At 42.4% G+C, this 26,747-nt stretch overlaps 1 protein-coding gene across 5 annotated transcripts; it reads left to right on the top strand.

The window, feature by feature from the left end:
- Positions 1-246: 246 nt before the first annotated feature.
- On the top strand, positions 247-10,183 carry hnrnpcb (heterogeneous nuclear ribonucleoprotein C b). 5 transcript variants are annotated; one of them, XM_085396920.1, is made up of 11 exons: positions 247-372; positions 1,778-1,814; positions 2,596-2,629; positions 5,179-5,224; positions 5,855-6,126; positions 6,887-6,959; positions 7,047-7,094; positions 7,224-7,390; positions 7,481-7,594; positions 7,979-8,130; positions 9,347-10,183. In XM_085396920.1, exons 4-11 carry the CDS (start codon positions 5,220-5,222, stop codon positions 9,434-9,436), a joined length of 921 nt encoding a protein of 306 aa, XP_085253046.1. In that variant the 5' UTR covers positions 247-372; positions 1,778-1,814; positions 2,596-2,629; positions 5,179-5,219; the 3' UTR covers positions 9,437-10,183. The 5 variants fall into 5 exon arrangements, with proteins under 5 accessions (XP_085253046.1, XP_085253059.1, XP_085253056.1 ...); XM_085396933.1 differs by lacking the exon at positions 5,179-5,224; XM_085396926.1 differs by lacking the exon at positions 1,778-1,814 and having other exon boundaries at positions 268-372.
- Positions 10,184-26,747: the final 16,564 nt, after the last annotated feature.

The following is a 26,747-nucleotide window of genomic DNA, read 5'->3' as shown; positions in this document are numbered from 1 at the left end:
GCCTCGGTTTCGGGTTAAAACAAAGCACAGCCATCAATGTTTTAGAGCCACAAACTAGCAGTGTCGTACGTACCGTGGGGTAGTCAATTGATTAGCATACATGAATGTCGTCATCAATGAGCGGCAACGGCAGTGGCAAGAGCACGAAACCTATCAGCGAAGAGATTAAACAGACACGGGCTCAGGATATCCAATCAGGAACTAGGATTCGGAAGCGGGCGTGGCCTTCCCCTGTCGCCAGTGCGAGTCGACGCCATTTCGTGTCCACTGGGTTCAAGGTGATACGTTGAGCCAGCAGCGCTGTAAGCGGATCTTTACCCGTGCAAGTAGAAAGAGCGTTGAATTGTTCTCATTTTTAGTGTTAAACTCCTGGTGAGTATTTTTAAATGAGAGATTTTTTTTTTTACCTTTTTACATTTTTTTGTTTTTGTCCTGACTTTGAACCGTCTTTGGGACTTTTTGTTTTTATTTTTAATGTGTTTTTTCCCCTCCTGGCTGGTATTCCTGAGACTGTGTTGGCTGTAGTGACGTACATTTTGAAATGGCACAAACTGCACAGAAACTAGTTTTAAGTAGCTTCCACAACAACATATAGGCTTATATATCTTTTTATTATTATTATTATTTGTTTTTATTTTTTCGAATACGACATTTTAAAGGCTTGATTTTTGTAGGGATGCCGTGTAAAACTATGATTTATTTGCGTGTGCTCTAATTTCTATGAAGATAAAATATGGAAGGATTTTCTGGACAGTTTTGCCAGAAAGAAAATAAAAGTGTCGCCGTTTTTCTGGGAATATGTTTTTAAATTTTGCATTTTATTCTGGTCCTGTGTTTTGCCTCCACTTGAAACTTGTTATGCGGTCGTTTACGACGAGTCCTAACGACGTATTTTTCCGTTTTCTGTGTGATTTTGGCGGTGCTGAGGCGGTGTGTTTGCCGCAGCTGATCTCAGGAGTCCTGTTATTTTGCAGGCGAGATGTTTTCCCTCTGTGAGAAGCGGGGGCGTTTTTGGAGGAACATTAAAGCAACAGTGCTTTTATGTATCGCACGTTCATGGACGGGGGAGGGAGGGGGGGCTGTAACACTGGCACTACAGAATTATGCATTTGGTAATTTTGATATAATTACTCATTTTTTTGTGTTTTAACAATCTTGGCAATGTACTCTGAGCTGTGCAGCTGCTTAGACCTGAAGTGCTCAAGTGGGCCTGCTGTAAGCAGGCTTATAGACCTATGTGGGTTTTTTTTTAAGCCTTTCATTGGATTTAAAGCTTTATGAATTAATATTTATATACTAATAAACAAACTTATAATCAATTATGCAACATTTTACAGTGGAAAGTCAATGAAGTCTTTTTTTTTTTTTTTTTTTTTTTGACCCACCTTGCTCTACCCAACTTCCACGGTCCCCAAGTGGGTGTGGTCTGCAGTGAAGTGGCCTTAAGCAGGGGTGTTCTGACCCCTACATGGAGGGCAGGCAGGAGGCCAAAATAAAGCACCCACCGCCCTTTTCGCAGACCACTGATTCCTTTGTGGGTCAGTTTACATTAACATAGAAGCTCAGATAGCAAAATTGTTTTTTTTGTGTTATAAATGATAGAGTTCAGTGAAGAGATGCAGATTTAAAATGTCAATTTCTCCTTCAGAATCCCTGGTGTTAAAGGTAGTATAACAGCTAATCCAGGTTTATCGTTCTGTAGAATGAAAAAAAGTTAAATGTAATAAAGTTGAAGTCCTACTGAACTCACTATCATGTAATTATTTTTAAATTTCAGGATTTTTCCAGAAGGTATAAAGTAAAAACACTCTTTGGTAGGTACTACATTTTTTTTAATGCAGTACTCATAATCACCTCTAGGGGCACTTGCACTCCAATTTGATAAACACCGGTTTCACAATATTACCAGATCTGTTAAGAATAAAATCTTCATCTTTATTCTAGCTGTACTAAATGGACAGAACTGTACTGTACATCTACAGGAGCTGCTCAGTCATGGTAACCCAGGCCATGAAGCTCCTGGTGCACAGTGTTTGTGCTGATGTTAATGCAAGAGGAGATTTGCAGCTCTGCAGTAATTTGCTGAGCAGGGGTTTTGTGACCTTTAAGCATCGGCGACCCCGGTCTGTAACTTTACAACATCGGGCACGCTACTACTTCAAAATGCTTCCATCTTGCAATAACACCACTTAAAGCTGATCGTGGAATATCTAAGATCGAGGAAACCTCATCAGAAGTCCAGTACGTCTGTACTACCTAAAGTGCATATAGTTAAACAGTCATGAGCTGTAATAAGTATCTTTATTGTAGATGTGATTTTTAAAATGTCTAATCATATTTTTCCATTAGTGTTTTTAAATTTTGGTTTAAGAAGAAATTCCTTGGAAAACTTGACTTCTCATATTCCCGGATCTCTTGTCACCGCAGTGTGATGTAGAGCTCACAACTTATCCTAAATAAGTGATGAGCCGCTTTTGTAGCGTTCATGTTTTTTGCCCTGACGTTTTCTCCCCTGCTTGTTGTGATGACAGCATCAGAACAGTCTAGAAACCTTCTTTTCTAATTTCTACCTTTTTTTTTGTTTCCCCCGTTTAGTTTTTGAAGCCACTTTTTTCAGCAGCAGCAAATCGTAAGTTGGTCTACACTTTTTTGTTTTTTCACCTCAACTTTTGCATCATTTTTTTTAATATATTACTCCACTTTCACCCCTTTTTGGCATTAGTCTATTTTCTACCTCCCCCACCACCCCCTTTTTTTCTTTTTTGTTTAAAAGTAGAGAGTAGTTCGGGGGGCTTTGGGTGCTGTAAAAGAAGAGAAATCAGCCACTTAATTTTCAAACTGTTTGGCCCTAATGGCCTCATAAATGCGCCTCCCAGTTTGTGATAATCAGATGCATCATGCTGTTGATTGTGAGTGGCCCAGTTTGTGTTGGAGCTGATTGCTGGATAACACCTCTTCAAATCTTCCCACATAAAGTGCTTAGATGAAGGAAAAGCACCGACAGAGACCAAAAAGAGGACTGTTTCTCCTTCTTTGGAGTGATTTTTTTCCCCTGTTCTTTTTGTTGTGAGTGTGCATGTTAATTGACAAATTAAAAAGTGCTCCATTACTTACGTAAACACAAAGTTGCCTGCTCTATAAGAGGCAATTATCTGTCCCTAAAGTGGCTTTTTACTGCAGCATGCAAGGGAAATAACCTTAATGAGTGACTAATTCAGTAATCACTAAACACTGATTTTTTTTTCTGCCCCTTTTTTTTTTTTTTAAATTCAGATATTTTTTTAACAAGTTCCATTTCACCTTTTCACCTCCATCATCTCTGATCTGATTTGGAAAACAAATCAAAAGAACCTCTGGTGACGACCACGTCGCCACTTTCTGCTCCCTGAATGTGTATTAAAAAAACCTCTAGCAGAGCTGCTCTTGTCATTTTGTCTCGTCTGTCTTCAAGCATGAATCCTGAGAGCTGCAGTGTGTTGTCACAGTTGAAGCACAAACACAAATCCAACACTCAGAGGGAAGCTGAACAGTGAACAGGTTTTTTATGGAGTTGTAAAATGAGGCCCAGATGAGGCAGTGGATAAGAAAAGTTCCACAGAGGTGTGTTGAGCCATTAATGAGTGACTATAATAAGCAGTTGTTCCTGAATAATGAGCCCCCACATGTTGAATTTAGAATTAAATCACAAGGGGACCACAAACTATCATGCAATTGAATAGAACTGGAAACGTAACAGGCCTGCAGTGAATGCTAGTTAAAGGAAGTGAACACAAATGGCTCCAAATATCATTACACATAAAAGACAAACAAGGTCCTCCAATTGATGGGCATGTGCCCAAAGATTTGAAAATTGCAAAATTGGTGTTTGCAAGATATTTGCCTGTTTCAGTCCAAACACAAGCTTCCCATCCACATGCCTATAACATACAAGGGTTTAATGTTCCTTTCTCCATCTTGTGTGTAAATATAACTTGACTGGTTGTGTTTAGCATCAGACATTCAGATCACACTAGAGTGCACGTGTGCCTTGATATTCTTGCCTAAACCCCCCACAAAGCTTTAGAAACATAAGCTAAAGAGGCCACAGTTGTCCCCGGCACCTCCTGAACACGCCCCATGTTGTAGACGTCCTGTCAGCTCGCCAAACAGTAGACGCATCCTGGCCAAAATCATGCAGTGGCAAGCAGCGCTTTCAGCTGTGGCCGGAATGCTGTAAACTGTAATCCTCTGCTAGGAGTCACCAGCCAGAGCGGGGAGAGGCTGCTGGGCGCCGTTGTTTTGGCAGCTGAGGCGTGACTTTGCAGTAGCTGAAGTGGTGGATAATGAGATGAATGACTCTGGGGACTGAGCAAAGAAGATCATTTCCCGCATGCTGGGGTTTAAAGTTTACTACAGAATTGTGACCAGAATAAAATAAAGACTTCTTATGAAATCACCCTTTTCCTGTAGTGTCGCTTTGACACTGCATTCAGGGACTTGTCCCCCTCTCCTGCAGTGTTACATAACTTTGCAGTATTGGCCACTGGTGAGACAGCAATCCAGCAACAGTGTGGCAAGACTGTACTAATTAAAATCAACGCTGGTACGCCACTGACTGCATGCATACACTGTGCGTTTATGCAGAACAGCAACAGGAGAAGCTTCCAAAACTGCACCAATGCAAGTGAAACATGACGTGATGCAAAACTTTCATGTCAGCAGAGCCGTCAGAGGGGACTCTAACATGTGGCAGCCAACATGGCGGATTGTTACTGGCATACACCGAAAGAAGGGGATCGTACCTGCAGACTCGCGAAGTGCACATGACGCAAACTTCCTGGTGTGCGACGATCCAATTTTGATGCAGTCGGCACTTCAGAGGTTGCTGTGTTTATTAAGCTGTACAACACATTTTATAAGCTTTGTCCAGCTGCTGTAATGCAAAGAAAATCATTTTAGCTTCTTCACCCTCTGTGGAGGATGAAGGTTATTGGATTTGCTCACGAGTGAATATGCTTGTTTTTGTCATAACAACAATTTATCCCACAGGTTTTTAAAATATTTTAACACCTCTTTCCATTTTAATCCCCTTTTTTGGCCAAATATGAGGAAAAATCCTATCTTTTGGAGGTGTAGCAAAAATCCCCCCCACAGTCTCCATGTTTCATAGCTTCTCCACGATCCTCTTCTCTCCAACAGACACAGACAGGCAGACCTCCACCGACCCGAGTACAGACACAATGGAGTGAGTGCTGGCTGCTTCATGACCCGATCACACTGTCTACTCTGTCTAGTATCTATTTTTAGATGCTCTTGATAGTGCAAACTTGCAGTTAGTGTGTAAGGGGTAAGAAGCACAACTTAAAGTTCCTTGTGCGTAACAGTAATTGCAGTGGCATTCTCATATGATTATAATGAGGCTATTATGTAATTAGAGATAAATGAACTCAGTTTGATTAAAGAGAATTAATACCTGTATTCACAATGACGAAGCATGTGAAGCTTTTCATACACAAAATGCCAAAAATTAGTTGGAACGGCTGCTGGTTTTAACATTTTAGAAGTCAGGTTTTCATCTTTGGATGTTTTATAAACTATTAGATCAAAAGAAATTCATCAATAATCAATTCACTGACTATCATTCTGAATTCTCAAAGGCAGTGTGATTCAAGTCATACCGTTAAAGAACTTGAAGGTTCAACACTCACACTGACCTTTGAGCAGAGATTATCATTAAACTTTAGTACAAGACAAATCTATATCACACCTTCTTGTTTCTCTAAACACTGCTGACCTCCACATGCTGACCTGCTTTTCTTTCCCCACTGCTATCTTCACCCATGCACTCACCCTTCTCTTTCTGTCTCCCTGCCAGTTGGTCATCATCCTCCTCCTCCAGCCTGATGGCCAGCAGCAACGTGACCAACAAGACCGACCCCCACTCCCTCAACTCCCGCGTCTTCATCGGCAACCTCAACACCCTGCTGGTCACCAAGGCCGATGTGGAGGCGATCTTCTCCAAGTACGGCAAGATCTTCGGCTGCTCCGTCCACAAGGGCTACGCCTTCGTCCAGTACTCCAACGAGAGGAACGCCAGGGCCGCCGTGGCCGGGGAGGACGGCCGCATGATCGTTGGACAGGTGCTAGGTGAGATGGAGGAAAAAAACAGCATGTTAAGGTATTGCTTGGTAATGTCACTGAAGAATAAAGCAAGTTAACCAATAATATAATACTATTTGCACTACATTAAAGACTTTTGGAAGTGTTAGATAGTATATTTTGTTACCATATTTTGTGATCTAGGTATGCCTCCTTCTGTGCAGCGTATATGTGATATAGGTAAAGTTGTGGCAGTAGCTTTATATTTACTGCACTGAAAGCAAAATCAGTCTTTCTAATTTGGCAGGAAAGCAAATGAATACATTTTCCAACCTCCTATTTTTCTAATCACGAGTGCATTTAGAAAATTGTATGGAGGCACAAAGTATAGGCTGTAAATATGTTCACTCCCTGACTTGTATCTGTTACAATGTGCAGTTTATTTGCTCACCTACAGATTAAAATCTGGGACGTCCTTCCCATTTCACAGTTTAAACACATGCTGCTGCCCTCTAGTGTTACAATCAAGTAAAATGAAGTAAAGAAAGAGGAGAGTTGCTTCATATCCACTCTGAACAAGAGCAGAGGAGCCTCTCTGTTGTTCAGGCAAATAAAAATAAATGTGAGGACTTATTTGCCGATACAGTCTGTTAGAGGTAAAACCTGCACTAGTCTGACAAAAATAACATACCAGATGGAGATGTGGTGTGATGTGTTTGATGAAATTTCACACATTCTCTCCCATAGCGTTTTTCTTTCCTGGATTTCTAGTCCATCCTACCTTACCTCGATGTTTCTCCTCCTACAGACATCAATCTGGCAGGTGAACCGAAGCCTCATAGATCGAAGACAGTGAAGCGATCTGCAGGAGACATGTACAGGTGTGTGCATGCTGCTTTGCTCTCAGTCACAGTGCAGCAGCTTTAGCACATTGCTGGCTAATCTTTCTGTCCCCTCTCTTTTCACAGTTCATCTTTTGATTTGGACTACGACTTCCAAAGAGATTACTATGACAGGTAAGCAGTTTATTCTTTACACATGTAAGAATAATCTGCCTGCTGCTCAGCACATTTTTGGCCAGCTGGGGGGTTGTAAAGCAGCTTGCAGAGCCAGTAAGCTCAACACTTTGATGCTCTCCTTCTCAGAATGTACTCCTACCAGTCCCGGGTGCCTCCTCCTCCTCCCCCTCTGTCCCGCGCGGTCATCCCCTCCAAACGTCCCAGGGTGAGCCTGAGCAGCGGAGGGAGCCGACGAACCAAGACCAGCTTCTCCTCCTCCTCCTCCAAGAGCAGCCAGAGAACTTCACGTACAAGTAGGTTCCTCACAGAGTCATCCATGCCGTCTTTACTGGTGACTTCCAAAGGTCATCTCAGTAGTGGCTTATCCCATACTTCCCCTACAGTGAAGGCAGATGATCTACAGACCATAAAAAGGGAGCTTACACAGATCAAACACAAGGTGGACTACCTGTTGGAGAGCTTAGACCACATGGAGAAGGACCACAGCAAGAAATCAGGTGGGTCCTACTTTGATTTTAGGGCAGCCAGGCATCACGTCAACAGCCTAAAAACCTCCAATGTGAGACCAAGAATGCATTTACAAACAGACACGTGTACGTGATTATTTACTTGTCTGGTTGGCATTAGCTAATACCAGTTCAAGCAAAGTCCACTTCTTCCAAAAGAGAAGATGTCATTTTTTTTCACAAATATATTCTCTGTGACTCACGCTGCACAAAGATGAGTCATGGAGGTGCTTATGCAAATGTTAAATATACATTTCATGCACCCAGCGCCATCAATTATATAAACGTTTCAGGTATGGAGCAGACTGGCAGAAACAGAAAAATCAGCTTTTTATTTGAGTGTTTTTGTGTGTTTTTTTTCCACCGTCTACTCAGAGATGAAAAGCTCCAAACCTGAGCCAGGTGAAGTGTCTCCTCTTCACTCATCTACCTCCAGCAAGAAGGAAGACAGTCTGAAGAGGGGCAAAGAGAGCCGGGAGCTGAATGACTCAGAGGAGGAGGGGGACCTGCTGGAGGATGAAGATGAGGTGAGGACAGGGGGAAAAGGAAAGGAGGACATCAGCAGCTGTTTTAAACAAGTTGTTGTATGCACATAGTTTGTTTTCAGCTATTATTCAACAGGCGAATTTAGTGCAAAGAACCTAACATGATTTATTTTTAAAACCATAAATCCAAAAAAGTTGGGATGATGTTAAAATATAAATAAAATTATTTCCAAAAACCATAAAACAATATTTCTTTCATAGTAGAGCAAAGGAAATATCAGATGTTTAAAGCTGGACATTTTACTGTTTTGTGAAAAATAGAAGCTCATTTTACATTTAATTGCAGCAACACATCTAAGGAGAGTTAGGCTGAGGGCAACAAGAGAAACAGCTGGAGGAGCATTTTGCAGCTCGTTAGGTTACCCAGTAAAGAGTCAGTCACATGATTGGGAGAGCCGGTTTTATGGGCTGAGGTTTACCAATGTGCAAAAATCCTGCACATATAGATACTGGAACAATTGCTCAACATAAAATTGTGAATACTTGAATCTCTCATCATCTATAGCAGTGGTCCCCAACCCCCGGGCCTCGGACCGGTACCGGTCCGTGAGTCGTTTGGTACCGGGCCACGAGAGTTGAGGCTCAGGTGTGAAATGTATGGTTTTCAGGGTTTTTATCGGTTTTCAGCGTTATTTTGTTATCGTTTTAATCGTTAACTCGGTTTTCCTGGGTCTTTTCACGTGTGTTATGAATAAATCTTCTTTTTTTTCGGTACCGGTACTAGTTTTATTTTGTTGTATTTATCCGCGACACCTTAAAGGCCGGTCCGTGAAAATATTTTCGGGCATAAACCGGTCCGTGGCGCAAAAAAGGTTGGGGACCGCTGATCTACAGAGCATAACGTCATCAAAAGATTCAGAGCATAAGGCCAAAGACCAGTATTGATCTTCGGGCCCTGAGGCAGCACTGCATTAAAAACAGACATGACTGTGTCATGGAAATCACTGCATGGGCTCAGAAACACTTTTAGAGATGTGGAAAAGCTTCATAAGTGCTGAAAGGTATACAGATGAAGTCTTTGTCGGCAGAGGCCTTGCATACGTTGTAGATATATATTGATCATAATCATTGCATTTGATAGTTATACTTACATTTTACACACCGTCCCAACTACTGTGGAGTTTGGGCTTCATTTGCTTGATCCATGTGTCAAATACTGACGTTAACCTTTGTCCTGTGTGTGTGTCCCTGTGTGCAGACGAAAAGCAGAGGGAGAGAGGACGATGATGATGATGAAGGTGAGCAGGAGGAAGGAGAAGACGATAGTGCTAACGGAGATGAATCCTGAATGTGAAACGCACACACTCACATTTCTCCACACCAGACTTGTACGCAGTGGTCATGTCTGCTGAACTGACTGGACAGTTATTTACATCATATGGTAGCTATCACTCCTCTCATGTACAAATTCACAGATATGAGAAGTACTTGTTTCAGAATTTTCTTTCAAGTCGGGAAGGTAAATATACTCTTTTTTTTTTTATTTGACTTTTAATATGAACATGTTTCTGCTTCTTTCGCATAAACAGCAAACTCAGCCGAGCTTAACTGTAACGTTTTATGTGTTTGAACGATTTGTCACAACGGATTAAAGAACTGATTGAAAAATCGAGTCCCTTACCAGCTATTAGCTAGCTAGCTCAAGTGCCGCGGTTTGAACTAGTGTGTAGTCTTTAATGTTGGTGGGCTCCTGCTAGACGTTTTAACATTTAAAATGTATTGCTGATCCAGCTGCTGCACAGCTGCCTCCTAACCAGCAGGTGGCAGTGTGTCCCAATAAGTGGCCCACACAAAGGCCACAAAGAGTACTTCTTTTGTTCTCAGAAAATCTTGGACTTCTGCTTGTCGGATAATGCCACAAGCATGTGCTCGTTTGTGGCCACACAGATCCTCACTGGTCCTGAAACAGTCTTGTGTGCTGCGGAGGTGTGATGACCTTTACTGACCTTGACTTGTGTAATGCAGTGATGCTCCATGTTTGTTTGTGTCCGTCTCTTCTGTTTCCTGTTTCATCTGACTGCACTGGTAAAAGTGAATAAACATGTTTTCCAGTGTGGAGCCTCTGTGAGCCTTTCATGCAGTCCAGATGCACACAGTCGCTGTGGCATTCAGGTGGGGCTAAATCAATGAACTGAACTGAGAAACTGTGCGTTATGCAACAGTGTGCTGAGTTGACAGGTTGAGGCTTCAGTGAGCAGGATTTTTATAACTAATTTGGTATTTTCTCATATACCTCCAGGTCCATGTAGTTAGTTTTAGCTCTAAAATTCCTACAAAGGTTTGTTAACAGCTGTGCACACTGACCCTTCACATCACACAAGACTTGTGACTCAGCTGGTCGAGCGGCTTGTCTACCAATTAGAAAGAAAGCAGATTGATCGCGGGCTCCTGTACTCTTCAGGCTGCATGCCAAAGTGTCTTTTGGGCAAGATGCAGAAGCCCGAGTTGCTCCTGATGCATCCATTGGAGTGAGTGTGTGAACGTGAAAGTGCTGTATGAATACTGTATTTTTCGCACTATACGGCGCACTTAAAATTAAATTTTCTCAAAAATATACAGCTTACAATCCGGTGCGCCTTATGTTTGAATTCTGGTTGTGCTTACTGACCTCAAAACGATTTTATGTGGTACACAGCGCTCAAAAATCTGTCAAAAAATGTTTTAGTGCGACTTTGGTAATCTACGAAGCCGCATCGCTTGATGGATTGTTGGAGCATTATGGCTACTGTAGTCAGGAGCCTCGCGGAGTAATCTGGGTCCAAAACGCCGTCCGCTTCAGGTCCCAAAATCAAACGATCACTGCGGCATCACTGAGTTAAAAACTGTCTAAATTCTTTCATCTTTAATAAAATGATCAGCGTTGCTGCTTTACCAGGTGTAACGATTAAGTTTAATATCCAGGCAGAATGTATTAAATTTAACTGAGTTAGAAGTCAGCAGGAAGTTAGCTCACTTGTTTCCACCTAAACATGCTATATCATGTTTAGGTGGAAAATAAATCAAGGCACTAAAAGGCATCATTCCCATCATTGAAAACTTAGAAATCGGGTTCTATGACAGGTAAGCAGTTTATAAGTACCGTAGTAAGGTTTAAAACTACTTAAAAAGACACACAGACTCAAAGTAACTGGCAAAAGTGTCTATTTCGAGTCACTTTTGCCAGGTGTTCTGGGAATCCATCCTACCCATTGTTTCTACACATGCGCACAACATGAAATTAAGTGCCAAACCGTCTTACCTTTGTAAATGTGACGTACAAGCATACTTTAACAGCTATAATTAAGTGGCAAATCATCCTACCTTTGTGAATATGAGCTAGAAACATACTCTGACGGGTAACATTACGTGCCAAACCATGCTACCTTTGAGAATGTGACCTACAAGCATACTTTAACGGGTAAAATGAAGTGGCAAACCGTCCTGGCTTTATGAATGTGGGCTACAAGCATACTCAGATGGGCAAAGTTAAGTGGCAAACCGTCATACCTACTTACATTTGTGCTGGAGTTACTCTGTGACAGCAGAAATGTGCATAAACCACTTATGGTAGGACGTTTTGTCAGAACACCGGTCCCAAGTCCACAAATTGTGACATTGAAAAAAACAATAATTGCTAAAAAAAAAAAATATATATATATATATATATATATATATATATATATATATATATATATATATATATATGTAGTTCTAAACATATTTTAAATGCTTTTGGGTGTTTTTTACTCACTTCATGTCTCTTCCACAATGTTATTTCTCTCTCCTACGTCTGTTACAATTACCTGCGCATGACCAATTATGCAAATTAGGCGATTACATCATTTAGCGAGTTCCAGCGACTTTTAGGACAGCCAATAGCATTTTTCTTACTGAGGAGTTGGCAACATTACAGCTATCACTTCCAACATAAATGAAGACAGAACTAAACAGCAGTGACATTTGGTTACTTAAGTTGGACTAGCTGGTATATAATGATGTGCTACGTGACTGCTAGTGACACAGCTATGTTAGCATAACAAACAGGTGAAGCTGGAGGATGAATGCTAACTTTTTTTCCACTCAATAAAAATTAACGTGACGGTTCCCGATGGTTAGGGACAAATGCAATCGCAGGTCAGGATGCTGTAAAAAGACCAAACTTCAGTCAGAAGAACAACTGAAATAATCAACTCGAGGTCATTAATATACTGCAACAACATGGGAATAGAGCAGCTGCGAGAGAATTCAACATTAATGAATGAATGGTACAGAAGTGGAGGAAGCAAAAATATTTATTCACTGGATATGAAAGGTGATCTCTTCGAAAAGGAAAGTCACAACGAGCTCTCCTTAGAACACACAGATGTTCTCAAGGTAGGTACGACTTTTTTAACTTTCATCACTGAGCACCCCGACCTAATGAAGCACACAGGAAAAAGCAACAGAAACCGAATCTCATGTCAGACACCAAAATCTGCAGGAAGCTATGGAGCCTGTTTGCCCAGAGCTTAATGAATACGCGTCGATGCTGCTTCCTTGTTAATATATGTCACGCAGCTTGGAGAACTTAAAGCTCTGTGATAAATGGAGGAACGTGAAGCCGGCAGGGATAAAGAGGAGGAACAACTAATCAATAAGCGGCGGGCCTTGGGGTGAAGGGTGAATAATGGGGGGGGGGTATGGCAGACAAGCAGGGTGAGACTGATAATGATAGTATAGATGATGGATGGATGGATGCACAGGTCACAGAAGAGTGGAGACAGATGGAGGAGGCGCTAACAGATGGAGAGATGACAGGAAGAGCGGAAGGAGGGAAGGGGGCGGGAAAATGTGATAGTGGTCTAACAGTTAAACAGTTAAAGTGAGTGATTGCAGAGTGGTTTGAGCTCGGAAGGTCCTGAAACACTGTTGCACAGGATGGAAGATGGAAAACATTACTTTTTTATATCGGAGGCTTAAAGTTTTTCTGAAACTGTACTTCCGGGCCTCCGTTTAGATAATCGACTGAAGAGAATATCAAACAGTCCCATTACACAGCAGGTAACACTGTTGCCCTTGTGTTCCTTGCAACAAATGACAGCATTTTCAAGGAAGCTGCGTCACTCACCGTTGCAGCTGCGACAATGAGTTGATCATCAACACGTTTTTGAATGCCCACTCTCTGTTCGCATGCTTGCACCACACCGTGTCTTCAAATCAGTTAAAAATCGAGGTTAAAGCATGAACTCGCATGACTTGAGCACCGTTAACATGCTGTTATGTTATAGATGCCTTGAAAGCACTTCAAACTGGCGCAGTGAAGGTGAGTATGCCTAATAACACACGAGGTTCCCGACAATACCTGAAATTGTGTTAAATGAAGCAGTTCAGGTGACGATGTCCGTCTGCACGACCTCGCCCGCATACTGTCTGGGCACACGCCACACTGTATGACTGTAACTAAGTGAGCATGAATGAAATTAAAGTGGTGACATTGCAGTGGGTTGTTAACACTCTACAGAGGTGTGAGCTCTATTATCTGGGGAACATTTCCCAGCCCAGCAGACTTGGTGGGCCTGCAGCACAGAAGAGCTTCTTCACAAGCAGCCGCAGTTGTTCTCACTTTCTGGTTTTGTCATTTACGAACATACTCCGCAAAGACTTCACGTGTTTAGATCGTTATCCTTCACACATTTGGGTGGCACTTTGTGAAAACACACTTACTTCACTTTGAGTTCCTAAAATCTTTCTGCAGTGCCGTTTATGACTGATTTTCTTACATCAGCTCATTTTTATGCGGTTCAAATACAGTGGAACCCCGACTTACGAATACCCCATTTAACGAAAAATTCAAGTTACGAAGGCACTTAACAGCAATATTTCTGCCCGTGTTACGGCAAAATGCCCGCGTAACGAAATCCGCTGGCTCTGATTGGCTGAGCCCACAATGCCCACAATGCCTTCCAAATCATGTGACAACCTCTTGGCATTTGTACTTCGCTGTTCCACTTGAACGACATATTGTTGTTGCAGTTAGCAATTAGCCTATAGCCTATCGTTCACTCAAAAGGCGCGATGGGTGCTTCAACTTACGAAAATTTTTGACTTATGAAAGACCCTTGGGAACAAATTAATTTCGTAAGTCGGGGTTCCACTGTATTTGAATGCGCACATGGTTAATGGTACAGTTGCAGGAAAAACTGGACACCATCACACAGCCATAATTACGGCGTCTGTGGGTGATGAACTTGAGATTCAAAGACAGATCTGCAACCGTTAACTTCAACTGCCGTCTTCAAAGCAACTCTGATGATGATAAAACAGCAGTAATATAAATTCAGCCTGCTATGGGTTTGCAGTGAATTGGATCAAGTTAGTTGCATGCAATCTGTTTGAGCAAATGCGTCAATTAGCCATGAAAAGTCAGCAAAATATTGCAGCTCAATCGCAGATTCAATTTTTTTCTTTTTCCAATATGTACTGCTTCTTGACCTTAGTAAACCATGTGCACTAGGTCGCAGGTTTGATTCTGGCCCATCCAGAAAGAAGTCTCAACACCAAAGCAACAGCTAAATGAGTAGCAGCCTTGTTCTCAATTTGACTCTACTGAAGCATTTAGTGCCTGATAGTTCATTAAAAATGTACCTCTGCTTTAAACCATTAAGTCACTCTATCCTGTGACTGTACTGAGAACAATACTGCAGACAAGTCACCAGAAAAACAGCCATAAATCATTGTTGTAGTGGTCTTTGTGTCACGTACAACAGGAAAGGTGTAAACAGTGTTCATGAAAGGCTGTAGTGCTTTCAGGTGTGTCAGCTGAGCCCACCTAGAACAACCTGAACCAGCTTTCACAACTAAACTGTGGCCAAGCGATCCATCTTTCTTTTAGCATCGCTTATGCTTGTGTTTTGTGTTATGCAGTCATGCACGGTCATGCACATATGCAAATATCGTATGTAACCATTGGCTGAGCTAGTAGCATTGGAGTTTTTTGGGTGAGATTTACAGATTAAAGGGGCTCTGGAAGTCATCCTGAAACTCTGCGGCAGTTTGGGTTGGGTGTAAAAACCTAACAGAGATATTTTCCAATGGGAAAAGAGAATCTGCAACAATTCAAAAGGAAATAAAAGTGACACAGGCATGAAGAAGGAAAAGACTGACGGTGAGCGAGGGAAGGGAGATAAAACCAAAGAAATAATTTGAGCCACCGAGAGGTCGTGGGGAGAGATGGGAAGGATGAGAAGGTTGGGGAAAGAGAAGACAGAGGAGAGAGATGAACACGAGCGGCATTGCAGGACTGCACAGAGGTCGTGAGGCAAGGAGAGGTGGGGAGGGGAGGGGGAGGAAAGGAGGTACAGGGATGGAGCTGTAAGTCTCCAAGGAGATTTCTGTGTCACTGGGAGCTCTTTGTGTGAATGTGTGTGACTGTACGTGTGTGAGCATAAAAGTATCTGAGTCAGTGTGAGTCTCAGAAAATCACACCAGGCTGTTCATAATGTGTGAGCTTTTTTTTTTTTTTGAATGTGTGTGTGTGTGTGTGTGAGAGAGATAGATAGCGGGGAATAGATAATGTGTCAGGAAAACAGAATGAAATACAAGTTAAACATCAGGAGAGGAAAGTTCACTGCCTGTGGGTGTATTTCACTTTGGTTTCAAGCAAAACAGCTAGCTTTACGTGTGTGTGTGTGTCTGTGTGTGTAAAACAGGCACCGGTAGCACAGTGGAAACTGTTTTAATTGTCTGATTTACACGTATTTCCCCATCCATTAGATGCAGTAATAACTGATGCACTAATGGTCATCAAGGCTCTGCACTGTAAAAACCTCCTGCCCTGAAAATATTCTCATTCTGCTTTCAGTTTGGGCTTTTCAAACTAAGAAAATGTGTCCATATTTGACCTGCTTCCCCTGAAAAAACACCAAATGTACCCCCCACCCCCGCACCCCGTCCTTCAGAGATACTTAAAGTAAATTAATCTTTTTTTTCTTCTCGTTTTGTTTAAATTCAAGTCAAGGTGTCCCTATTTTAAATACGCTGCTTCTAAAGGGCAGATTTCTCCACCTCCAAGGCTCAGTCTTGTGAGCATAGTGACTGAGCACATCTGGCATAGAAGATGTAGCTATATAAGGCCAGATACGCTGCCACATGTGCCTTAAAATTTATAGATAGTAATAGGTTGCGAAAAGCTCATCATCATTGTGAACAACCAGGATAAAAAGTTCTCATAAATTTATCGTAATGTCCCAGGTCTTTGGCAACAGCCTAAAGACCTGTCTAAAGAAACAGTCCCACCCACAGTGTAGCAGACAAGCTCTGGCCTTCAGTGGGATTAAGGAGAGAAACAACAATTTAACCAGTCCACATTTTGGATGTTCAGATTTCCCGCTGACTCAGTCTGACTTGCTTTGGCCCACATCTATGTGGGGTTAATTGGAATTGGTATGGATGTGAGTGTGACTGGTTGTCTGTTTCTCTGTGTTAGCCTATGATGGATTGGTGACCTGTCCAGGGTGCAGCCTGCCTTTCCGCAAACATTGGCTGGGGAAACCCACAGCCAGCAATCCTGTTTGGTTAATTAATTCATAAAAAAAAAACCCTGATAGATGGATGCAATAAATTACATTGAGCTACCTTCCTTGTTTCTGCTTTTGCTCCGGATGGAGAAATAGTAATTCCTGCCTTAGTAAGATGGATTGAAAGTAAATGTATTGTGCTGCGCAAATGTTTAATCTCTTTATATCTTGGTAGGATAATTAGGAAATAGGTGCATTGGCTTATTGAAACATGCATACAAATATTTGGAAATGCAGTGTATAGCCTCCTGAGAACCAGCCTATTCATTTGTGTCCTCTGTGATGGACATTTGTTTTTCGTCTATACCTTTGACTTATTTGAGCTATTCTTATAAGTCATTATGTACTAAATAGAGAACATTATGGGCTTTCCATTGTTATCCCATGTTTGGGTGGCCTCTTTTAACTCCAAAAAAGTTCAGTGGAAAGATAGATTTTTCCTTGGTTCTCATAAGGTTAAGGCAAAAACTGTTTTTATCATTCTAATGAGCTTGAAAGTCGCTATTGGTATGTCCACCTTTATTCTTTAGCACAAGGTTTCTCTTTGACAAGGTTTCTTGTAATTTCTTTAAGTAGTCTTAAGGAATAGTACTCCAGGCTTCTTGAAAGACATGCAAAGCTTCTCTTTGGATGTTGGCTCCCTTTAGATGATCCCGCACTGCCTCAACAGTGTTGAGGTCTGGGCTCTGGGGAGGCCAATCCACGACTGATGGTGTTTCACTGTGTGTTTTTCTATCCAGGTATGATTTTGGGATCATTGTCATGCTGAAAAATGAAACTGCTGCCAATCAGATACTTTACCAATGATATTTTATGGTGGATCAAATCTGATGGTACTTTTCTGTGTTCAGAATACAATCAGTTTTGACAAGATACCAAGTTTTACCATTGGCTGCCGCTGATTTTCAGTTCAGGTCTTGTGATTTTCAGTTCAGGTCTTGTGTTTTTCCCTTTATTCTGGCTTCTTCACCGCCAACCGAGACCATTTCTGACGAGGCCTCGGTGAACAGTAGATGGATCAACTATTGGTCCACATACATTTCTTGGGTTCTGTCTCAGATCTTTGCTGGATTTCTTAAGAGATGGACAGTTTTGTTGTTGTTGTTGTTGTTGTTTTAGGCCTGTCACTACTACTTTTGTGTCATTTGTTGGCAGAGGCAACACATTCTGTCCATTTTTCCTTGAGAAAATGACAGTTTCTCACTACTACCTTCTGGGATAGTTTATATTAGGAAACAGAGCTTTGAGCAGGCAGGTGAGTGCCACATTCAGGCTGATTGAAACTGATTGCTGGCAGTGAAATGTGTTCAAGACTAAATGTGAGTCGGCTCTAGCCTTGTGGTTCTGGAGTCTGCTATGATTTAATCACACCAGAGAAGTGGCACCACCTGAGCCTGCACTATTTATGACTGAGAGGTTTTTTTCTCCAAAGCGACATTATGAAGCCGCACGACCTTGAAATGACATCTCCCGAAGACAGAGAGATTTATTAAAAAATAACTGAAACAAAGATATTGATTCTTACTATTACTGACATTTTGCAAACTTAAATAATTAATCTGTTGTTATTTTCTAATATTTTGAACCAAAAAAAGAAGAATACTACTTTGAGTTTGTTTTTGTTTTTTTCCTTCAGTCTGTTGTGGCTGCACTTGGTTGCCCTAAATTTAGCTTTACAAAGAAGATTCCAACTGTGTATTTGTGCGTATTCATGTGAGTTTGTGTGTGTTTGGAAAAGTAGTATTGTGTGGTGATTGCCCCCTGTGACTAGCCCCCTAGCTCCTGTGAATATAAATGAGAGAGAAAAGGGAGGTTCCCATTGGAGACAAATCGGAGGGAGAGAAGAGGAAGAGGAGGAACTGTTGCTTTGAGCTTATTGGACTCCATTTTAGCAGGAAAACTTGGATTGTTTTCCTCCTCCCATTTCTTTTCTTTCCCAGAGTGTCCCTCTTTGTGTTTTCCTGATGTGTGCAAGCTTCTCTAATTACTACTATCCCCCTGTCTTTATGCTCTTGCCCTACATCTCTCCCTAATCCTTACCCTTTTTATTTCCACCACACTTCATCGCTTTCCTTCCATCCTTCTGTCCAGTCTGTAAATCATTAAAGACTCTCCCTCTCTTTTCCCTCTATCCTTCCTTCCCTCTCACCCTCTCACTGTTGACTGATCTGACTGTAGCCTCAGATTAGATACGACCCTGCAGGCATAATCAGCCGCCAGCTTTCCTGCTCCTCGCAGATAATCTGCTTGTGTTCAGGAACACAAAAATCTGCCGATAAATCTGTTTCCCACTGTAATACATTTATACATGTACACCACACTGATGCTTCTGCTAGCGGCAGAGAGCACCGAGTGGAAAATACACCATCCTACTTTGCTGAGGTAAAACTAGCAGCATCGCAGTATTGAAACACTGTAACACACATTCTCCATTTTCAACCTCAGTGAAGGGAATAATTCAGCTTGTTGCGAAACATGCTTCTTTGCTTTCTTGCGGAGTTAAATGAGATAACCGACACCACTCTGATGTCTGGAGCTATGGGATATTTCTTGACTGGGCAAGAAACTTCCTGCAGTAAAACATCAAACATTATTTTACAGCTTCCTATTATTACATTTGAACATAGACAACATACCTGTCCTCTTCTGGTTTTGGGATAGCAGAGTGCTGAAGTGCAAAACACGTAAACGTCTACAACACTCTGCTGACTAAAAACTTCAAAGCTCCAACCTCCTTTGACATTTACATCAGCAAAGAAAACAAAACAAAAAAACTGCACCCATGGGATCGGTTTCAGTGGCCAAGCAGCTCATGTAGGTGTAATGTGTAAGGACTTCAATATCTTTGTCTCTATACTGTATTCTCTTTACAGGCCTACACGCAGAAGCTGTAACTAATTTGTTTCACTGCTTTTAACATGATGAAGGATTCCTGGTTTAAATTAGGCTAAAGTTGACTGAAAAAGTATCCTTTTTACTTTTAAGAAGCTTTTAAGCAGATTCATTGTTATTTAACTTAGATATTCATATACACAGTAAACAACCTCTAACCTTAAAACCAATAGTATATCGAAGACAACTTTTGAATGCAAGTACCTGCAGCTACTTAGTAGCTTCTTATGTCTGTTTGTTCCAGCAAAAATTGTATGAATAACACACAGAGTTCTTGGAGTAAATTATGTTTACTGTCTGTCATTATATACACACACATATGTGTGTGTGTGAGTGTGTGTGTGTTTGATTCTAGAATACTTTGGTATAAAGAGGAGTTCATGGTCAATTCAGTGCCTGCAAGGTGCCCAGGTCCTTTGACTCCAAAGCAAGTCCAAATTATCACCCTTGCACCACTGTGTTTGACAGCTGGTATAAGGTGTTTGTATTTAGATACATTTTTACAAAATGAATAAGAGAAGAGTCTTTCTCCTGGCAACACTTCCAAGTAAGATATAATTGTTTAGTCTTTTTCTAATTATGCTGTCATGAACTTTAAGTTTTCTATGTCCTTAACAATCACGATGAGTCTCTCTCACGTTTTTTGCAGTTTCTGAGAATTGCATGGTCTGACTTTGCTAGGACATCCATCCCCGTGGGAGTCCTGTGAAAACGTTATGATCCTATTGTGTAAAATATAATGGGGTCATAAATGAGCCCATCCTGTCATTCAAACCTGGTCACTTATAGGGTGAGATTAATAGTCTCTCATACTGTGACAGTAATTAACTGTACAGTAGTGAAAACCTTTTGACCTAACCTGGGCTGCTTTTGCCACTTCCAGCCTCGCTTAAGGAACCGGCAACCATGTCATCCAGATGTCAACCAACTGCTAAGACACATCTGACATGCTAAATGTGGCCCATTGGAGAAATGCAGATGTGCAGATGCAACGTTTAGGGCAAACATGCAGTGCATTCTGGTCCCTGGAATATAACTATATATAAATAAATATAAATATTTTGTAAATCTATTGCTTTTACTGTGCTGGATTAGAATATTCAACCTCACTAAAATCGTTGCGCAAGCACAGCATCATCCCCCCCCCCCCCCCCCCCCCCCCTCCCACGGTTATATAAAACCATCACTCCAAAACAGGGTTTTGAGGTCCCACAGTGCCTTTCCGTCCATATGGTGGAATCTTGCCGCCTCGTTTTGTCACGTCATCGGGGCCAACGCTGCTTTCCAACACATTAAAATTCATCAGTATAGCTTTAATCTCCAGATATTGGGTTATTGGCAACACAGGACTACTCTCATCTCTCCTCTGTGTCTCATTTTGCTGATGAACTCTTCTCCCGTGTGTTTGCCTCTGCATAATTACAGAAAGGCTGGGAAAAAAGTAATAAATAAGGACCAGAAAGATGTGAATGAAGGAGCCAAGATGGTAAGAGGCTGAGAGAAAGGGGTTGTATAACAGACGGGGTATAGGGGACAATGGATAAAAAAAGAGACAGACTGAAAGAGACAGCTGTGACGTCATGGCCACTTTAAGTAGGTCAGGCACGGAGTTGTGATGTCACTCACGCTGGAATCAACCCACTGGGCCAATGGCGTGCGGGGACACACCCCCTTTTTCCACCACCGCTGCCACCAGGATAATAAAATGCACCCCCCTCCTCTTCGCCCCTTCTTTCTGCAGCTGTCTCAAATCACACATATGCACACACCCAGTAACACACACGCATACATTCCTGCAGCTATAAACACCACTGCTGACTGTAACAGTACACTACTGTAATTCTCTTTTTTTTTTTTTTTTTTTTTCTAAATGACATCAGAAACAGCAGTATGCGACATTACGTGATGGCAGAGCTTCAGTTCATCCTTTGTCATTTTTTTTTTTTTTTTTTTTTTTTTTAATAAATAGGACAGGGGGAATGAATGAGAGAAAGAGGGGGAGAGAAAGAAAGAAAACCAAAGGGGAGAAGAGACGGTGAGAGGGGGGGGAAGAGAGAGAGAAAAAAAAAAAAAAAGAACTCCTGGGTCACCTGTATGGAGAAAAAAAAAAAACAAACAAAAAAAAACAAACAGAGGAGACAGCAAACAACAAAGAGCAACATAATAATAGAGAAAACAAAGCACCATCACAATAAACTAGCTAGCCATAGATATCAATATTTACTAAATAATAAACGATATTGTGCAGCACGCAAGATAGACAGCGCACAGTGTGCTTTGAGGCAGCAGCCAAGAAAGCTTTAGTCCGCGTCTGTGAATACCCATGTGTGCATACCTGTGTGGATCAGCATGCTTGCATTCCAAAGGTTTCTCCATGTAATGATCTGCTAGGGAGTGTGGGGGGGCCACAGCCCCGTCCTCCAGGGTGTGAAGTGGGTATGGAGGAGATCAAAACTCCAGACATCCAGAGGCCCCCAGAACACAAGAGACCATGGAAGACCAACAGAGGGGCAGCCGCGCCACTGTTCCAGTAAGAGCTGAGGAGAGTCCCAGATGAGGGCTCACTCAGCAGCCGCGGAGCAGAAGTCAGGGGGAGTTGCAGTGACGCGCCCGTGAGCTCCGCCGGCCCCCAGCTGTGCCTGAGTGACCGAGCCCCAGGCCGAGAGGCCGGGGGCACCCCACCTCCAAAGGGGCCCGAGCGAGCCCCAGGCCCCAGGCCCCGACAAGCGGCCGCCAAGGAGTGAGCCGGTGTGTACCCGGACGCCCACCCCCAGACACAAAGAACCACCAACACACCGACACCTGAGGGAGTCCGCCACCGGCAGGGGAAGTGGTGGTGGGTGGAGATAGGCCTCCAAACCTTGGAGGGCCTGAGGTGTCCCCAGAGAGGTGGCGTCTGATACCCAACCTGACATATAGACACAGACATACAGGCACACACAGACACAAACATCCATTCCCACCCTCATGCTCTCATATGCACTCACTCCACACTCAACCAACGTGGAGACAGACATAAAGAGACGCTGTACACACAATCACACTCCCCAAGCGTACTCTACAAACCGGGTCTAGGTACCCTTGCCCCTGGAGGGGGGAATTGCACCCAGACCCAGGTGGTGTTACCCTTTTCCCTGCGGTGGGGAGAGGCAGACCACCCCGACTCCGCAGCAGCAGGGAGGCCCCACACCCCAGACCGCAGTCGGACGGCCAACTCCTCCTACTAGCCCTCCCGCTCCAGCAGGCCGCAGAGAATGGGGGTGGGAGAAGACTCCAAACCTCCCTCCACCCGCTCATTGTAGTGTTGATGCATATGTGTTCTAAGGTGCAATTAAAACCCAGGAGGGCATGGAGCTACCTGCCAAGGAGCAGCAGGTAAGCGCATGGTCCCTCCTGCTAGCCCTCAATGACTAAGTGTATTTAAAATTGAGAGGTGGGCAACGACGTCGGGGGTGAGGTATACACTACTGTAATTCTCAAGATGCAGCAGCTTCTATTTGTCTCATCTTTTCTTAGTCTTTTTTCTTTCTTTTTGCACTTGCCCCCTTTCCAAAAATGAAAAGCCTTTTCACTCAGTCAGACGAGACTGAAGGAGGCATCTGTGCTGCATGTAACAGTGGAGCCGCTTCTGATGTTCTTTTGACTTTTAGCATCAAACAAATCCACTTCCCCTTCATCAAGACTTGATAGCAGATTCTCACATTCTGTTGTATAAGTGTGTGTGTGTGTGTGTGTGTGTGTGTGTGTGTGTGTTAGATTCATACCAACCCCGAGGCTGAGGCACATTATTTGTGACAGAAGATAAAAACTTGCCAGTGTAAAGGCCTAATTTGACAATAGCTTTATATTCCCCAAGAAATCCATACAACATTTGACAGAACGAAAAAGATTACAAAAAAATAAATAAAATAAATAAAAACAGATAATAACTTGGGAAGGATTCTGGTGTAAGCTCCATTAGCGGAGGTCAGACAGGCAGGAAAGCAGTGTGCGGTATTCTCAAACAACATAATGAGACAGTGACACTAACATGATCCTAATTATCACTAAAAATGCACGGCTGAGCTGATTTGTTTATAAATGTTCTCATTTTCACCTCCTGCGCTCAAGAAAAGGAATCACAAAAAAGTTGCTTGATTGATTGCTTGTGTTTCTTGCTCTTTAAAATTAAAATGTTGTTTACAAGGCTTCCCGTCAGAAAGATTTTTCTTTTGTCATTCTAGTGAGGAAGCTACACTTGGCTGAACTGTAAATCAATCGGGAATAATGGAGAATAGAGTAAGCAGAAAGATTCAGATGTCGACGGTACTTAAATGTAGGGCTGGGCCATATCATACCGTTCACGGTAATACCGGTATAATGTTGGGCAATGATAAGAAAATGAAATATCGCAATAGAATATGGGTAAAACGCACAATCGCAGTGCCTTTGCATGACGGAGAATGAGAATGGTGAAAGTGGATCGTTGAATGAATCGGATGAACCAGAACTGGTTTGTAAAAATGCTGGTGTCTGCAACTATTTGAGGCAGGGATGAGGACAGATGGTGCAGTTAGAGATCCGAGCAGGCCATCAGGGTGTACAACCTCACCCCTGGCGTTGTTGCCCAGCTCTCAATTTTAAATAAATGTAGACATTGAGGGCTATCAGGAGGGGCTATGCGATTCCCTGCTGCTCTCTGGCAGGTAGCTCCATGTCCTCCTGGGTTTTAAAAGCATGAGGGTGGGAATGGATGTTTGTATCTGTGTGTGCCTGCATGTCTGTGTCTATATGTCAGGTTGGGTATCAGACGCCACCTCTCTGGGGACATCTCAGGCCCTCCAAGGTCTTCTGCTTGTTTTCTCTTTTTTCTTTCTCAACAGGTGATCCAGGTGATTGATATATGTATCTTTTGTCTGCTTATTTTGTTGGTTTTTGGTTTTTTTGCCCTTTATCCCCGTCCCTCTTCCCCGATGTTTGTCTTTCCCTCTTTCTTTCTCCCCTTTCTTTTCCCCAGTCGAGTCTGTCCTGTATTTAGCAAGTGAAAATAGACCATTACGGCAAGGCTGGGAGTAAATCCGTTGGGCATCTTTCTTCACCTTCAGACAATAATTCTGATGGCAAAAGAGCCAAACGGGACAGGCAAAAAAAAAAAGAAAAAAAAAAAGATCAGAGCAGGCAGGAGGACAGGCAGGTGGCAGACACAGAAACACCGGATAGTAATCTGGGCACACGGAGGCAGAATTAACACAGTTGATGTAACACTTATATATATACAAAGCTTTGCGGGAAGCCTAGTTACCACTGAGGGGTGATTAACGGACTGGTGCGGAGCGTTCGTCAGCGCCGGGTTAAACAGTCCTCCTGGCAATTGCCTGGAATGGGATGCAGGTGTGATGGTGATGGCCCAGCCCGGGGGTGTGGCCACCAGGGCATCCCACACACTCCTCAGATACAGAGCCATGGACCATGACAGTATCACTTTTTTGATTATGTACACAATAGATGGATGCCTCTTTGGGGTCGGAGAGTGAACCTACTGTGAAGGTGTGTTAAACCTGCATTCTTTCTAATGGCCAGCAGTGGGCGACTCCACTGGTTGTGAAACAAGTCAGTATGAATGGAAATCTATGAGAAAATGACCCTACTTCTGACATGTCTGCCCAATGTGATGTTTGTGTAAAGTTGGTCAGAAGGTTCCTTTGTGAGTGCGCATGCGCCATTAGCGTGCTGCCTGCTGTAACCCCTAATTTCCCTCGGGATGAATAAAGTATTCTGATTCTGATTCTGATACTTCTCACTTGTAATATATATATACGTAAGTGAGGACTTTCCTTTAGCAATTGTGGTCTCAGCTGCTAGCATAATGCAGCCCCATTTCCAGCATAATAGAAAATAGAGCAACTTCTGGTCATAACACAACTTCAGATCCTAATGGGAAATGTTGCATTAGCTGTGTCCATCTTACATGTACCGTCTATAACTGGGCAACAAATAACAGGAACAAGTGTTAAGACTAAGTGCAAAAACATGAAAACTAAAAAGAATTTTTAAAAAACTGCTCTCTGTCTAATGCAAAAGTGTTTTTTCTGTGGAAAACGTTGCATTGTTCAAGGCATGTGCAAGGCATAATAAAAAAAAGCCTGGCTGTTCCAGGGTCATTAATAATGACAATTTTTTGTCCATTGTTATTTTCTTCTCCTTCCATCAGCATTAACCAGGGAGACTACAGTCAGCAGGAGGCTGACCTTGGAGGGTAAAATAGGGGAGGATGTATTTATGAGGCTATATGGGAGAATGTGTGTGAGTGTGCAGAGGGAGAAGACAGGGTCACAAGGTCAATTGCAGTGATTAAAAGGAGCCGATGAGGACCACCAACTGAAGCTGCAGCACATTTTGTAGTTGTACTTGAAATCTCAGAGTGGAAGAGACAACTGATCAAAGTAACTTTATTCACAAAGAATCATTTTTTCCCCACAAAACAAGGGTAGAGGAAGAACAAAAGGAAAACGAAGCTGCTGTAGAGTAGCTGAAATGGCGGAGATGAAAGTTTAAATCTCCAATTCTGGGTTAGCATCCCCCACAGGAGAGCCAAAAGGCCCATAGCCAGTTAAAATGTGGGACTAACAAGGAACGATGCAGATGTTTGATCAGCTGTTTTTTTGTAAGTCAATTCAAAGGGATCAAAGGCCTCAATATTGCTGATACATTTTTAAAAAGTAAATGCAATGAGACCAATCTGTCAGTTAATCTTCTTTGAGTTTGTAATTGTTAACCTGGAAGGACACGGAGCAGTGGACGAGAGTATGCAGAAAAAGTGATGATGGTAATGAAGGCGAGCGTCAGGCTGATCGTGGCGCAGAACATGAGCTCATTCATTTTAAACTGGCAGCGATTATGTGAAGAAATGTTACATTTCAGGAATAATGACATATACCTTGATGTGAATACAGCAGTAATTTCAACACGAGCCACTACATTAACGAAGAGTATTCTTATTCAAATACACATCAAGTAGTACAGCGCCATATTTGAAAATGCTTCAGTGCCTGGTATATTTTCTCTTCGATGATCACTTGGAAGCACCTACAGCACATCCATCTATAATTTAACATCCATCTCAGGAGGAGAAGAGAAACATTGCAATCATAATTATCATCATTGCAACAGCTGTAGTTCAAAGAAGGCAGTATA

This window comes from Rhamphochromis longiceps, linkage group LG3, assembly GCF_057381845.1.
Source record: "Rhamphochromis longiceps isolate RC_006_pf linkage group LG3, R_longiceps_female_GT1.1, whole genome shotgun sequence".
Classification (NCBI taxonomy): domain Eukaryota; kingdom Metazoa; phylum Chordata; class Actinopteri; order Cichliformes; family Cichlidae; genus Rhamphochromis; species Rhamphochromis longiceps.
The sequence above is the reverse complement of the archived record's forward strand: the minus strand, read 5'-3'. Positions and strand labels throughout refer to the sequence as shown.